The following is a 17,062-nucleotide window of genomic DNA, read 5'->3' on the forward strand; positions in this document are numbered from 1 at the left end:
TAGATAAACCAGGGGGGTGGGACAAAAAACTTTGCAGTAAAATATTCACTCTGGTTAACTGGAAAGTGTTAAGTAATCCATTCAAATATTGTAGATGCAGCTCTAAGTGTCAAGTTTAGTTCAGCTGGTTGTATTGTTTCAAGTTGTAGATTCAAAGCCCAAGACTTCAACAAATAATCTATACTAATATAATTCACTGAAGTACTGATCAAGTCCTGTATTATGAAAAGTGCAATCAGATGAAACACTGTCTGCCTATTCAAAAGATCCCATTAAACCACTTGTACAGAAGCCCAAAGTTTCTCTCAGCCCACAATTTCACTACCAAACCAAGTTATCTGGTCATTGATTCATCTGCTGTTGTGGAATCTTGTGCGAGTTGGCTGCCTACATAAATGACAGCAGTTTAAAAGTAATCCATTGGCTTAAGGTATTTCTCAACATTTTTATGATGCAAGACAATATTTAAATGAAAGCTCTTTATGAAGGTCTTTCAACCAATAATAAATAAACATGGCACCTATTACCCAATGCATATTCAATGTATATTCTATGTTAAAAATGTAGATATTTATATTAGGCCCTTTAAATGTGTAGAAAATTGATTTTTCAGGCAGTCAGCAAGATGATATATCACAAGAATTACTTATCCTGTGGTAAACCTCATGAAATATAACCAATAGATACATGAGTCAATTGCCTCAAAAGTTCAAAAATACATTTCATTTTTTTTTAATGAAAAGTGTCCTCAATCTGTCAGGAAGGAAGCATTATTTCAAGTTTAATATATATTTTTCTTACTACGTGAATTCAGCTTAGGGTTCAAGTATTTAATTGAAAAAGTTAACCTTAAAATGAAAAATTACATTCATCTCTGTTTCCCTGTTTACTGAATCAATACTTAAGATTACTCAGCAGTTTGGATGTACAATTTCGAACTCCAGATATCCACACTTGTCACGCAAAGACATTCATTTTTATAATACATTCTGGTGAGAGCTGTTCTTATTTTTTGTTTTATGGCTGGAGACATCAGTTAAAATAATAATGAGGTGATTGTATTCAGATGATATTTATTGTGATATTCAACTGGGAGTTTAATAATTTTCATTTGTGTCAACAGCTGTAGACTTCATTTAAGGTTGCAGTTTTAAAAAAAAAAATCAGTCTTTGTAAACAGTCCTTATAGATTCTTTTACAGGTTTTATTCCAGCTCCTCATTCTGGTTTATTTCCGCCGTCTGTAACTTCGATGCCGATCCACATCTCGAGAATGATGCTCTCTGAAATTATACATCAAAATTATGTTAAACCTGTACTGCTACATGAGGATTCCATTCCCTGCAACTGAAGAACAGGAAGTGTACTCACTTCTCTCGTCTTTTCCTCGAATCTCTTTCTTTATCCCAATCCGGACTTCTTTTCCGTTCATGTGGACTTTGGCTGCGGTTCTTTCTCTGTCTGTCATCATCTACAGTTTTACTGCTTCCAGTAGATTGAGATTCCGTTGAAGGAGACCTTTTATCACCAGATCTTCTTCTATAACAGAAAAACATCCACCTCAGCAAAGAAAACGTTAATACAAAGCTATTCTTGTACCAAGCATCCTTTGGAAAATTTAACACTAATGCACATTACAAGCTAAAATGAAACAGTTACGTTCAGTTCATGTAAAATGAAAGCAGAATGACTGCAATGTTGCCAATAGAAGTTTGCAAAACAATGGTTATTCGCTACACCTTGCTTTCTCTGGGAGCTTTTCACTACTCATGCCTAAAAAGGTGTTTTTGCATGGCCAATAGGAATATACAAGCAATTCAGTCAACTGTTTTCACTTGATTGAACAAAGTAGCATCTAGCCTTTATTTGTTCATTTCCCTCAATCTTTCTCTCCCTGATCCCACCCTCCTGAAATTCGGAAACTTGCTCTGCGCGGAAAACAATGAAACTGTCATATTCCAAAATTTATATGATAGCTTCTGCCAAGGTTCTAGTTATGCCTCAGCAGATTTATTCAACGAGTACCACAGTTCAAGAAAATTACAGGTTCAATCCCAAATCTATGCTAAATTAACTGCTTTTAGTTAAGGTGCTATTTTTGCTATCATGTTTGTGAGATAAGAGAATGGGGGAACAAAAATTCCTTCAGCATTACAGTTTTCCTAGTATAGATCACAAGCATTTTACTAAGGTACAAATAATACAAAGGGCACAGCGGGCAACTTGGAAATGCTTTTATGTAACTACTGGGCAGACTTTAAGCTGTTTTTTGAAATAACATATCTAAATTAGATTTGATGCTATACTTGGTAAAACAGTAATGGGTTGCTCCTGGGACAAAACAGACTCCCATTGTTCCAATTATATGGTTGGACATGTATGAGGAATTCTCCATTTAAAATATAATTTTAGTACTTCTGTGTATGAATTTAATCATTTAGATATACTGTATTTTCAATCTTTTCTAGATGTTGATTGTGGATTATAATGGAGCAAAAGTAGAATTCCATTCACTTACTAAATAATCACAAATCCACCTCATCTATCTGCATTTTTTGCCACTTTTCATGATCAAATTCAAACAATTTCGACAACTGCATACCTGCGAGAAATTGTAGAGCCTTTCAAAGATAATGAAGAGTTCTGATCATCATATTCTTCAGTGTTACCATCGTCATTCTGGCCTTTCCACTGTCTTGACAGTTCTTCCATATGTACACTAATAACATCCTTAATTATCTGTAAATTAATTAGGTACAATAAACAGGAATTAATTTTAAACACAAAAAACTGACAAGTGTGCATACAATAAATTCAATTTGAAACCGACTTTAGACCCAATGGCTGAATTCACAAGTGTGATTACAATTACAATGGAACTTCCATTATCTACCAAAACACAGGATATTCTCTTCCTCCTGGTGGTGGATAATGGAAATTGGCGAATAATAGATGGTCCTCACACTTCAGTCTTAAAAACCTGATGTGCAAATACACTACAAATGAATTTTATTCATCAGAAAACTGGGATGATATACAACCATGAATCTTTAAGCAGTTTTAAGGTTTGGCCCACTAGAAATCTGACAAATAATCCGAAGAGATGATCGGAAGATAACGGAAGTGTTAAGTTTTTGGGTCCTTTCCACTGTTATTCTAGATGTTTCAGTTTTCACGTAGGATGACTCAGCAAAAAAGTTCAAAGTTCTGAGTTCTAATTCCTTTACTTTCAAGTAGGTAAGCTTTCAGTAACGTAGTCGGGATAACAAGCAGAACAAGTTCATTGCTTTTAGAGACTGGATGCCTCAGTTTTCAAAGAGAATCAGAATTTCAGAGCTGGTTTTTAACTTGAATTAAGTAAATTACAAAAGATTTCCAAGCAGACAAGACAGGTAATAGTTACCATATTTGCAGTATAAATCTGCCATTTTGCTCTTCAACAGAAAAATACAAGGATTACAATACTAAATTCTAAGTTCACCCTTTGTTGATACCTTTTTAATTCTATTCCAAGCATTTGTTTTGTGCTGTCCATTTACATCCTTAATTCCTGATGACATTCACTAAATGAGCATTGGAAAGAATGGGAGTAACGGATAAGAGAAAAGGGAAATCTAGAATGAGCAGAAAATGAATGTGAAACAATCAACATAATATTCATCATAGTTAAGACACATTAGCTTACACACACCTCTGTGTAAGATTTCTTTGTTATGTGAACATTCTTGGCTCGGTAAGATTGGCGACGGCGTTTGTAATCTCTCATTTCAGCAAGAATTTCAAGGTGTGACTTTGGTCCTTTCTGTTCATCATCTATGTATAGGTGAGAAAGACTTTTTAAAAAAAAAATACACATAATAAGTGGCCTGCATAACCAAAGCTGAATGCAAGCATGAATCATGCAATACAAAACAACTTGGGACCCAACTACATCCAATGATCAGTAACCTGCACTAGCACCAGACTAATACTGCATTTCCATGGTTTCCAACAAAGTAGGCAGACTACATTTTTGGATAGTCATGATGCCTAAACTTGCCCAGCAGTATGAAATTTATTATAAAGTACCTATCCTCTCAAAATGTAAAATGATTTATGATGCACGAATATACTGTTAAATTTAGACAACTACATGGTTGTCTTAGGATAATTATCAATCTCAACTAGAGACACATTGATAAATGAACATGGGCTCTAAAAGAAATATTCCATTCCTCAAGATGACCAAAAACCCCTGCTTATGATAATCAAAGGCAATATTATTCATCACTAACCAGTATTGATTTTAAAGATTATTGAAAAAAATCAATAGGATCACTACAAGAGAAAGGGAAGTTAATTAGGAACAGGAACTGGTCATTCAGTCCTTTAAGTCTATTCCACCACTCAATTAGATCATGCCTGATCTGTATCTCAATTCCATCTACATGCCTTGGTTCTATAACCCTCAAAACCATTTCCAACAAAAAAAAAATCAACCAGTACTGAAATTTTCAATTTACCAAGCTTCAACAGATTTTTGGGGGAAGAGCTCCAGATTTCCACCACCCTTTGTGCTAAGTAGCACTTCTGATATCACCCCTGAACAGCCTAGCTCTAATTTTATGCGCCCTTGTTCTAGACTTCCCTCCCAGAGGAAATAGTTTCTCTCCATCTATCCGATCAATTGCTTTAATCATCTTAAGCACGTCAATTAGATCACCACTCAACCTTCTACATTCAAGGGAATACAAGCCTGGTCTGTGTAACCTGTCCTACTAATTTAATACTTTTAGTACCGGTATCAGTGTGATGAATGTGCTCTGCACCCCCACCAAGGCTTTCCTGAGGTACAGCATGCAGAACTGAAATGGATTCCAACTAGAGCTTTAATATCTGTAACATCATTTGCATCCCATTCGATTTCAGCCCTCTTGAGATAAAGGCTAACATTCCAAAAGCCGTTTTAATTATTTTTTGTAGCTGTCCACAAGCATCTACTGATTTCTGTATTTGGGCTTTTAAATATCACTGCTCCTCCAGTTCCTAGCTTCTCTCAATTCAGAAAATAACTTGATCTATTCATCTTAGGTTCAAAATGGATGGCCTCTCAGTTCCCTACATGGAACTCCATCTACCAAAATTTTTCTCATTTATGAATGTCCCTTTCTAACTTTCTACGCTATTTACTGTGACACCCAACTTAATGTCAGCAAACTTGGATATCCCATCTGTAAAACCCATAACATTCAAGCAAACAATTACAAATAGTCTAGACCAGAATATGATTAAAACCAACCCTATTGCAATCAGACATTTTTAATAAAAGCTTTACAGTCAGATTTTTTAAAAAGTGCCAACACTGTACATTACCTTATATTTGAAACTAGACTGTTGGTTCTGGTATTATTTGCTTACATTATTAGAGAAATGCACCAAGCTAGTTTAAGCTATGAAGAAGTTAAAAGAAAAATTAAACACAAACCTCGGCTGAGTTTTGCAGCAAGGTCCACATACAAATCACCATCATTTTCAATAGATTTAATTCTTTGCTGACTGGTTTCTTTGACAACATGTTCGTAGATAGCTAGGCGATCCGCAGGAGTTAGGTCACAGATGAAACGTTTATGATTCTCAGGAACTTCACGAGGTACTGACGAATAATCACCTATATATATATTAACAGTTTACTCAGTTACTCCTAAACTTTACATAATTTTCAAAATAGTGCAAGTCCAACTTCCACATGGAAAATGGGCTATTGTATGCGTTGTCAAAAAAGAAAGCATTCATTTTTATATTTTACAGATTCTGCAGAAATCTTGAAAGATAACTGGTGATTAGCAAGAACATTTTCAAAATTTCAAATTTTGAATATGAAAAAATAGTTTTAACGCTTACAACAGGCCCAGTAGTATTAACAGCACAAGAAATCTGGATATCATCAGTTTTGAGTTCCAACCTGCCACATCAATACCAAGGTTGCCATGTCTTGACCAGGTCACTAGGAACAGCTCTTGCAATAAGCTGAAAGATATCTGGCCACCTCACTCAAACACAGTTGGGGGTCATTCTACGATAAAATGCTGACAATGGGTGTCAGCATTCGCAAGACATCTTGCGAGGACAGAAATTCTAGGCATGCAGCCTGAAACTTCCCCTCAACACACTCCCTACTCGGAGCATCAAATCACAGAATTATCCTTTCCATCGTTTACTAAATGTTGTAATGAAGTCAGCAGTCTAGATTACTCTGCCTTGCCAACTAAAGGTATGTAGTGCATGCAGGGATCGAAGCTCAGGAAAACATGGCAGTTTATAATGCAATAGAATGTGTCTCATTCAAAAACGATAAATGTGTGTTATTAATATAAAATATTATACAAAGTCAGGATTGTTTTCCAAATTCTATGTAGCATTGAACCAGTGGTGCAACGCATTAAACCACTGTACCGGTTTGGGAGTCCTCGGAGTTCTACACAAGGACCAAGTTTCCAAACCTGACCAGATTATTCGGGTATAGTAACAAGAAGATAGAAAAACAAGTTTTAAAAAAAAAAACAACCTCAACTTCCAATTCAGTCCCTGTTTCACAATCTGACACTACAGCATCACTGGTAGAACAAATTAAATGTCAGCCACAACTATACATCATGGAATAAAGGTAACAAGTGGTTACAAAGAGAAAAAATGATCACTCATCTCTACAAAACTAAAATGAACTACACTTTTACATCCTATGTTATGTGCTGTTGATTAGTCAAATATTACTACAGATTTAAATGAGGATGTTCAAAATATTTTGGTTGAACACAAACTAAAATTGCACTGAATTTGACAGCACAGAAACGTAAGAGATCTTGGTAAAAGATGAGCAGTATGCTTCAATGTCAGGAATAAGGTCACATATTCAAACAGCTAGAAAGTGCATGAAGGTCTCTGCCCTTTAGTGCATGACACTGAAGATACTGATAAGACACACATGGAAACATGCAACAGATTACAGGTCCAAAAATTATCTTTGTAGTATTAACTAAGCCTTTATACTTTTAAAAAGGACTGCAGTTCAGCAGGGATGGCAAACAAGATGGCAACTCCAAGTATGCCCACAGCACTTTAACTGAAGTAACCTTAATTGCATAATTACTTACCCAAAACACATTTGCAAATCCTCATGCACTACCATACACCAGATATTCTGTATGTATGCACAGTGATTTGCATCCCTTGCAAGCTAGATGCATCTATTGTTTACTTACTAAAACTTCTGTATGGGGATATTTTAACTAATACAATGGTAAGGAACTGTTGGCAACCTCAGCATTCTATCTGACCTTGTGCTTCTGACTGCAATAACCTCTCCCTCACCAAGACTGCTGACTTCTAGCTCCATAACTTGAGCCTTTTTTGCTGCTGAAATCCTTTCATGATTTTGTTATCTCCAGATTTAACCACTCCAATGGTCTCCGGCTCTCCATAAATTTAAGCTCACCTCTGCAGCCTGTATTATAGATTATCCTGTTCACCTGCCACTTGCTGGCCTACACTGGCTCCCAATCCTCAATCATCTTGCTTTTAGAACTCTCCCCCTTACGTTCAAATCCAAAAATAGCCTCTCCACATCACTGTGTGCTCCTACAACCTTTTGAAAGTGGTGTTCCTCCAACTTTGGTTTTTGCCCATCCCCCACTTGCTTCATCTCACCATAGGTGGCCATGCCAATGACCCAGCACACTCTTAACTCTGGAATTCCCTCCCTAAGCCTCTGTTTTTCTCTCTCTCCCTTCCCTCCCTACCCCCCACTCCTTGAAACCTACTTTTTTGACCATGTGTTGGCCAACTAATCTAATTTGTTTTAATCCTTTGTTTTCAGTATCAGTTTTTATCTGATTATGTTCCTGTGAAGGACTTTGGGACATTTTACAACTTTAAAAGCACTATATATGTGCAAGCTGTTGTTACTGCTGAAATGCTCGGCTTTATATTTTCTACTTTATGGATTCTTCATGAATTTTTAAGTAGTTTACCAACTTCCTATGGTTATAGCACTTTTTGCTTGTAGCAGTCAGCTTACATGGCAACAACCAAAACTAACATTTTGAAAATGTTGATAAATTGGTAAAATTCAACATCTTCTGTTGTTCCAGATAATTAAATCAAATGTAAGCACAGACCCCGTAAGGAATTGGCCTGCTAAGAAACAGTATTTTGAATGCATGTTTGTCTGTGTAAGTAGGTGTATTCAGCAAATATCAAGCACAGATCAATATTTAATACAACTGTTTATTCTATTTAATCAGTCCATTAAATTGAGGTTCATATTTAAAGGATATAATAATTTTAAAAGGATACTGTATGACATCAAGTAAAATTCTGTGCAAATCTGTACATGAGGAGAACATTCTTTCATGTTCATCATTCCTGTCAAATATACTCACCCCTGTTACTGAAAGAGAAAAACCAAGAAGTTTAAATTATCATGTTCAAAAGGAATTCCAAATATTTAGTGAAATGTGCATCAACAGAATTACAATTAAGTAGCTACTGCTATTGTAACAGTGTCAAGTTCATGTTCAATAGCTTCAGCTGAATTTTTTCTATAGCTAGAAGTCCTAAGATTTAACATCTGATGTGAAACAGGCAAAGTTAGGAATTCCACATACTTATAACCAAAATCTCCTACATACATCAGACGAAAGTGCAGACATTATGTGCAGCTTGTATTTATATATTTCATATAAAATGCTGGTTTAGTCACATGTACTGACTTCCAGTACAATGCATACCTACCCTCCAACAATACTAACCAACAGTCCCAAAAATTCCAGAGGGGAAGAGAAAGGAACATAACATGCAACTAAGTACCGTGAAAGAGGCTACTCTCTGGTACACAGTATTATAAATATAGTTGATTCAACTGCTTCGAACAAAAGGAAGAAGTACCGCTTATATCTTGCAAGTAGAATAGGTTATTACTAGAGAATAGGAGTCACGATGGAGAATTTAACTAGGGAGAAGCGAGTCTCTAATCACTTAGTAAAGCAGAATTAGACTACAATTGCAAGAGTATTTTATTGTTTGAAACTATTTCAGGCACAGACAGTTCTTCAGTTAAGAACGTTAAAACTAGAAGAGATTTTCTTGGTCATCAGGATTGCTGAACCACAGGTTCCTGTTTTATATAAACAATGGCTTCCAGCTTTCCCTTGAACCTCATTTCTATACTGCAAGGATCTGAGGGGTACCATGAACAGAGTTAAGTACATCAGTCCAACCTTCAAAACACTACTACTGCCTGGTGCAAGGGAAAAATTCCAGGTAAAGCACAAGGAGGGTTTTTGCATTGTACTGTGAAGAAAACTGAGGCCATGAGATTCAATTATACTACACTAATACAAAAAAAATGGGATTACCAAATATTGAAGTTCAATTGCTCATAGCAAATGTCTAAACTTGCAGACTCAAGTTAATTATCTACATAAGCTTTCATAATACTATAGACTGAATAATTTTAGTCATAACCATACCAAAAGATTAACTACAATAGATGGCAGGATCAATTGCAACAAAAGTTAATTAATCACAAAGAATTTACCATTAACAAGCACTGTATCAAAACGTGATTGAATCGGAACAGCTAACACCACTGCTAAAATATAAGTTTCTTCAGTCCTCTAATAATGTAATCAATAAATAGTTTTGGGCATCTGAGCCATGAGGAAACAGAAACAGTTGTGGTATTTAAGGTTCTCAAGGGAATAGATTAAATGGATTCCAGAACAATTCTCAATATTACCCCAAGGACAAGGCAACCCAAGGAGAAACCAAAATTTCAGGTTTATGATACAACTTCTTTACTGGGGATGTTATAATTTTTAAACAGAATTAAAGACTTTGTTGCAGACAAGGCTATTGAAGAGCTTCAGAATTCAAGTAGGGTTAGAAATTTGTGACCTTTGAAATAAACCTAACAAATTTTGGGTCCTGGTTGCCTACAGTTCTGTTACATAGGAACATTGGTACAGGAGTAGGCCATTCAGCTCCTCAAACCTCTTCAGCTATTAAATGGTTAATAGCTTATGGTTGCTTGGTATCTCAATTCCACTTATCAGCCTTCACTCCATATCCCATCATACCTTCATCCAATAAATATCCATCAATATCAGTCTTGAAGAATTAAACTGACCAAGAAATGATGGCCTCTTGGTGTCCCCAGTGATTGGAAGCATTTTGGTGGTGGTGGCGGGGGGGTGTGTGTGTGCGCGGAAGGGTTAGTTTAAATTCAATAATACATCAAGGGTAAGCATGGTCACCTGAAGTCCAGAAGGAATTTCCCAAGAATTTGTCCTGAAATTGCCAACAGTTTTTCTCTTCCCCAAAAGTTGCACGTTACTAGCCGTGACGAGACACGTGCAGGAGGTTGCACCATTTAATAGATAGGGTGATCATTAATGCACCTGATGTGTTTTCTCCCTAGGCCAGAATTTTACGTTCACAGGTGGACGTGCACCCGACCTGAACGGATGTAAAATAATGCAAGATGATGTTGGGCAAGTGTCCCGACGTCATCACGCACTCGCGTAATATTCTGCTGAGCGGGCGCTCATGGCAGTCAGAAACGCACCCGCCAATTAAGTGAGCAATTAAGCCCATTAACAACGATTTTACATGGCCCATCCACATTTACAGTTGGCAGACAGCCATTCTCCCAGGCGGCATTCACATTTTTGCTCAAACCTCGATCCAGGGCTAGATGAAATCTCCGTAGGGAGATAAAATAAAAAGATATCTGGGTTGTTTTTTTTTTAGGAGGTATACTTTCAGTTGCTGGGATTGTGCTACATGGACTTATTTTGCAGCATTGTTGTCATGTCCTTTAGTCTGTGGAGGTCTGCAGCTCCCTGGGGCAGCTGTCTGCTGTCAGGGAGCTCCTTCAAAACATTCACCCACATCCTCAATTACGTCGGTGCCTGCCCTCTTACCACCCCCACCTCAGCAGTGCTGAGCATTTCAGCGAGCGTTTCACACGGGCTGGCGTTAATTGGCCAGCCAGTGTGAAATCGCGGTCAAGGGCTGATCGCAGCCAGTGGCCCATTTCCCGTACGCTCACAGGCCTGTCAATCGTGTGCGCCCACTGACTGAAAAATTCAGGGCCTAATGTTCATAACAGAGATGACATTTTCTGCCACCTTCTGTGCAACATTATACACATTGATAATCAGCGGTTGAAAGATGGTCTTGATGCTCAATCATCACTGATAATATAGCTAACATCTCAGCTGGACAAATGGCCAGTGCCAAAACAGCTATTTCAAGGAAATTGTTTTGAAGAGGCACCATCATGCAATTGTAGAATAACACTCTACATTACATCAATTTTACATTGGAATTATATCGCTAAGATCTTTTAAAATTGTATTGTCATTTTATTTTTTTAAATTCCAACTTGGATTCTCTCTTACCTTGAGAAAACACTCTTTCTTCTTTTCCAAGTGGAGCTTTACTTTTTGCTTGTTGAATTATCTGAGCCTGCAAATCTTTATCTAAGCAGAACGAAAAACAATGTTTACCATTTTGTGCATCATAATTCATGTTTTAAACATGAAAAGCATATCAAGAATAGCATATGCGTGTACACTTACAAAAAGATTCAAGTGTTAAATATACATAACAAGCGAATCTTTTGCTCCACTTCAGCAACTAAAACAATCTGCATAGTTTAAGGGTTGGTTGGTACTCTTGAGGAAATTCAAGAATTTCTTGAATTAATTTAGATCAGATATTTCGGAGATAACAACACAATAACATACACACTACAAAAATACTGATGCATTAGGATGACTGTTCTGAGGCAAAGGTTAAGATTCAACATTTTGGCAACCCAATACTAGGTGCATTTTGTCAACATTCTTGCGGTGTCATGTCCTGATTATTCCAGTAGGACTCCTCTCCAAACCCACTGGTCACCATATTCTAAAAGGAATATATAGAGAAAACAGATGGGTGCAGAGAGGATTTACAAAGATGATAACAAAAATGGGGATGCATATCAGGAAAGGATTGACAGGGTGGGTCTCTTATCTCTTGAAAAAAGGTTGAGGGATGACCTAATAAAGGTCTTTGAAACTATGAAAAATTATGATAGAGTGGATGCAGGGGGAGTGTTTCCTTTTGTGGGGAAGAGCATAACTAGAGGCCATCAATATAAGATAGTCACCAAAAAATCCAACAAGGAATTCAGGAGAAACTTCTTTACCAAAGAGTGGCAAGAATGTGGGACTCACTACCACAGCATTGAAGTGAATAGTATAGGTGTATTTAAGCGGAAGCTAGTCAAGGAGGCTCAAGTGGAACTTAAACACCAGCATAGACTGGTTGGGCTAACTGGCTCGTTTCTGTACCAAATATCCTATGTAAAGTAGATACCCATCACTCCTATGTGCAGAGTTAACAATCGTTAATTATTACAATCTTATTAAAATGAGATAAATCAGTTTATCAAGAAAATGAAATCTAGAAGTTACCGCTATAGCCTTCTTGAAAACAACTATGTTGTTGCACATACCCATTTTAAATGTTGGTACCACAGTTTTCTCATAGGCGAACAAGGGATCACACATTTCAGCCTGATTGTTAAAAGAATCAAGAAAACATTGTTACTGTAAAATTAAAATTTGAATTTACATATAAAAAGAAAATTTACAGACAAATGCTTACCTATTGATTGAAAGCTTGATGATATTAGCAGCCACACATTTATCAAAGCCCTGTGAGAATCCTGGGCCACTTGTTAGAAATGTTACATTTTATATTTAAAATAAGCTAATCACTTTGTATTTAAAATAAGCTAATCAATGTACCTTTTAAAAAAAAAGGACAAAGGATTGTAATACAAATGTGTCTGTTCATAAAAATCACCTTTAGGTTTTACTATTTTACAAAAATCACATTTACTCAACTTCATATGATATACACTTCACTGCAAACACTGACACGGGGGTGGTGGTGCATTGTCATCATAATGGGTCTCTTTATTAATATCTCCAAAATGTTATCTTTTAGCATAATGTTCTCCAAAAATGAGGGAAGAAGTAGAGGGAAAAATTGTGTTCCGGAGTGAAAATGATCCAAGGTGATCTTTATGACTGATACCTCAGTGCAACCACATCAATGGATATGACATGGCTTTACGGAAAAGCCCGGTAAGTAATACTTTTCTAAAATCTACCCTTTTAATAAATATCCATGCATGAACTACAGGAAAATACTTATGTTTTATTTTCTCTCTACTGTTCTAGATATTCTGGCAACCCCGTACGGATCTGCTCCAGGGAACCAATAATGCTAAGCAACTTCAACAGGAAATGGATCAATGGAAACATATACCACTTGGAAAAAAAATCATATCGTGGAAAGATATCATGATGTTGCCATCACAGAATAAGTGACTCAATTAAATTTGCAGCACCACATGCAGCGTCCATGTATCTCTAATGAGAAAATTAACTTTCTAGAAAGTTGGCAATTGAGTTTATCTGAACAAAATTGATTTGTAGTAAAAAACCTGGATTACATACTGAATAATTGGTCCAGTTCAAATGCATTTTGCAAACTTGCATACAGACCTCTTCTTCTCTAGAATATTCCAGCTTTCTCAGTCTGCACGATGCAACATGCTTTTCCAGCGATGATTTCGGAAGCCTATGATCCACATCGAACGGACAAGTAACCACTGGATCAGGCTGAAAAAGTTGTTTGGAAGAAAGTGTTATATCCAGGGTCAGAAAAAAGCAATACTCAGTGAAAATGTTGTTCAATCTACAACAAACATTCTGGACAGACCCGATTTCAAAGTTTAACCCTATGAAACCCAATAATTCTTCCCTTTACCAGAAGATGAATTCAGGTTAAATGCAAAGAAACTCTTTGGACAATTCACAGTATGCCCCTCCACTTTACAATAAAGACTCCTTCTCAATTATTCAATTCACAGCCTGACATTTTAATGTCGTGTTTTTATTAAACTTATTCCCCTAATTAAATCTGGTACTCTGATTATAAACAGGGTTTTATTTGGGCCTAAAAGACACGTTAATTTTCTGTTAATTTCATCCAATTTTAAAATAAGAATCCAGCCCCTCCTCAGTAACTGCACAGCATCAGCCTGGATGGTGCACTCGAATCTTTGGAGTGAGATGAAAAAAAGTAGCATTTTTCACAGAATCACAGAGCAGAAGAGGCCCACCGACATGTGAGAAACACCTGACCTACCTACCTAATCCCATTTACCAGCACTTGGCCCATAGCCTTGAATGTTATGACGCGCCAAGTGCTCATCCAGGTACTTTTTAAAGTGCTCATCCAGGTACTTTTTAAAGGATGTGAGGCAACCTGCCTCCACCACCCTCTCAGGCAGCACATTCCAGGCTGTCACCATCCTCTGGGTAAAAAAGGTTTTCCTCACATCCCCCCTAAACCTCCTGCCCCGCACCTTGAACTTATGCCCCCTTGTGACTGACCCTTCAACTAAGGGGAACAGCTGCTCCCTATCCACCCTGTCCACGCCCCTCATAATCCTGTACACCTCGATCAGGTCGCCCCTCAGTCTTCTCTGCTCCAATGAAAACAACCCAAATCTATCCAACCTCTCTTCATAATTTAAATGTTTAATCCCAGGCAACATCCTGGTGAATCTCCTCTGCACCCCCTCCGGTGCAATCACATCCTTCCTATAATGTGGCGACAGAACTGCACACAGTACTCCAGCTGTGGCCTCACCAAGGTCCTATACAACTCCAACATGACCTTCCTACTTTTGTTACCTATGCCTCGATTGATAAAGGCAAGTGTCTCATATGCCTTTTTCACCACCCCACTAACATGCCCCTCTGCCTTCAGAGATCTATGGACACACCCGCCAAGGTCCCTTTGTTCCTCATAACATCCTAGTGCCATGCCGTTCTTTGAATACTTCCTTGTCAAATTACTCCCTCCAACACGTATCACCTCACATTTTTCAGGGTTAAATTCCATCTGCCACTCATCTGCCCATTTGGCCACCCTGTCTATATCTTCCTGTAGCCCGAGACACTCAATCTCGCTGTTAACCACCCGGCCAATCTTTGTGTCATTCGCCTTTCATGCTCAAGACATCCCAGAACTTTGCAGCTAATGAAGTACTTTTGAAATGTAGTCAGCTGTAAATTGCGCACAGCAAGCTCCCACAAACAACAGTGCTATAACGACCAAATAGTCTGGTTTTTTTTTGAGATGTTGATTGAGAAATAAATATTGGGGTAAACTCCCGTGCTTTTCTTAAAAATGGTGCTGTGAGATCATTTACAGCCACCCACCCTATATATGTGTGTGTGTGTGTGTGTGTGTGTGTGTGGATTTATATCAACACTTTATATAACTGCACTAACTGCAGACTCGTTCTTCCCTACCATAGAGATGTCGTGTGTTTGTGTGTGTTTTTTCGGGCTAACTGCAGACTCGTCTTCCTCTACCATCGAGGTGTCAGTGTATATCTATGTGCCTGTTATATTTTCTCTCTCTCTCTCTCTCTATACTATCAGGCCTGATGCAGCCTGGGCTTCTCCTACCGGCTCTGCCCCGGGTCCGGGTGGTGGTGGCGGGAGGCCCAGGCCCAGGCCCTCCCTCTCTCCGCTCCAGCCCAGCTCTGTCAGGACGCCGCTGATGGAGCGGCCGCAGTCGCGCGCGAACTCGGCCAGCTGGCTCACGCGCTCCAAACGGCTCTGCAGCCTCTTCGAATATTCGATGTTGGCCTCGACCGCCGCTGCCGCCGCCATCTTGACACAGCCAAGCGCCTCGACGACAGCAGCACTTCCAGCGCCTCCTCCAGCAGCCGGTTTCCGGGTCAGTGACTCGCTCTCCCTTTTCACTTTTTCCTCGAAAAAAAAACTACCGCGCAATTAAACAAACCTAATCGAAAGTGCGCCCTCCGTTTTTTTAAATATATATATATATAAAAAGAGGGCTACTCTAGCTAATAGAGAGAGAAAAAAAATAGCGCCTGGCGCCCTTGACGCCGCCGGAAGTCTCAAAGCACTTGGCAGCCAATTTTTTTAATAAATTTTCAATTAGTTTTTAAGTTGCGGTCATGAAAGGAACACAGCCGCAAAATTTTCGCACAGTAAACAAAAAATGCCACAATCTGCTTTCTTGTGGTGTTGATTGAGGGATAAATATTGGCCAGCACACCAGGGCTAATTCTCCTGCTCTTCTTCGAAATAGTGTCACTGGATCTTTTACAGGCACCTGAGAGGACAGACAGGGCCTCAATTTAACAGCCCATCTGAAAAATAGCACCTCCACCATTGTAGCACTCCCTCAGTGGTTTATCATTCGCATACTTAAATGGGACTCGAAACCACAACCTTCTGAGTTAGGGGTGAGACTAGTACATTGTGAGCCAAAACAACACAGTACTTATGAAGCACTAAACAATTTAAAAACTAACTTGAAGGAAACTGATAAAAGCAAACGATAATGGCTCAGATCTTCCGAGCAGCGGCAATGGTCATTTGATTGCTGGTCCACTCGTAAATTCCCCCGACTCAGGGGTGGTAGTCAGGGGTTAGGGTGGGGTGATTGGGGAATTGGTTGTGTAGTTACCCAGGTGTTACACTAAGCTTTAAATCTTTCTAACATTTCCTGGGTAACTATCCAGGTAAGTACATTGGAACTGTCCAAAGTCTCTGGGGAGCAGGAGAATTGCCCATTGGAAGCTGAGACTTCTTGGGCGATTTCACAAGATCCTGGCATGCATCTTCAGTCGTACTTCCAGTCTCCAACAATCTGGAGATCGGAAGATTAGGCCCATTTTATCAAATGCCTTTTGGACATTCATGTACACCACATCAACAGCATTGCCCTCAATATAAAGGGTTGATGAAGGTAATACAGTGCATGTTGTGTACATAGATTTCCAAAAGACATTTGATAAAGTGCCACATAATTTGGCCCAGCTTTATTGTAGATGCCCACCACATTCTCCAGTCCTGTTACTGCCCACTGGTTGCCCAAAGACCTCAAGCATACCAGGAGAGATCATGGGGCAT

At 38.4% G+C, this 17,062-nt stretch overlaps 1 protein-coding gene across 1 annotated transcript; it reads right to left on the reverse strand.

Moving 5' to 3' along the window:
- Positions 1 to 1,056: 1,056 nt before the first annotated feature.
- snrnp48 (small nuclear ribonucleoprotein 48 (U11/U12)) lies at positions 1,057 to 15,871 on the reverse strand. The gene is made up of 9 exons (XM_041190402.1): positions 15,584 to 15,871; positions 13,604 to 13,720; positions 12,544 to 12,604; positions 11,441 to 11,521; positions 5,464 to 5,646; positions 3,691 to 3,812; positions 2,602 to 2,738; positions 1,371 to 1,538; positions 1,057 to 1,282 (listed from the first exon to the last, which is right to left on the reverse strand). The coding sequence occupies exons 1-9, from the start codon at positions 15,788 to 15,790 to the stop codon at positions 1,228 to 1,230; spliced, it is 1,131 nt and encodes a 376-aa protein (XP_041046336.1). The 5' UTR covers positions 15,791 to 15,871; the 3' UTR covers positions 1,057 to 1,227.
- Positions 15,872 to 17,062: the final 1,191 nt, after the last annotated feature.

This window comes from Carcharodon carcharias, chromosome 6 (genome assembly GCF_017639515.1).
Source record: "Carcharodon carcharias isolate sCarCar2 chromosome 6, sCarCar2.pri, whole genome shotgun sequence".
In the NCBI taxonomy this organism is placed as follows: Eukaryota; Metazoa; Chordata; class Chondrichthyes; order Lamniformes; family Lamnidae; genus Carcharodon; species Carcharodon carcharias.

Excerpts from the sequence above, each read along its gene's own strand:
- snrnp48 (XM_041190402.1), bottom strand. The coding sequence starts at position 15,790 with ATGGCGGCGGCAGCGGCGGTCGAGGCCAACATCGAATATTCGAAGAGG. Across the intron at positions 12,605-13,603 it reads AATATTCTAGAGAAGAAGAG|GCTGAAATGTGTGATCCCTT; the intron begins GTCTGTATGCAA and ends TTTAACAATCAG. Across the intron at positions 11,522-12,543 it reads GGTACCAACATTTAAAATGG|ATAAAGATTTGCAGGCTCAG; the intron begins GTATGTGCAACA and ends CGTTCTGCTTAG.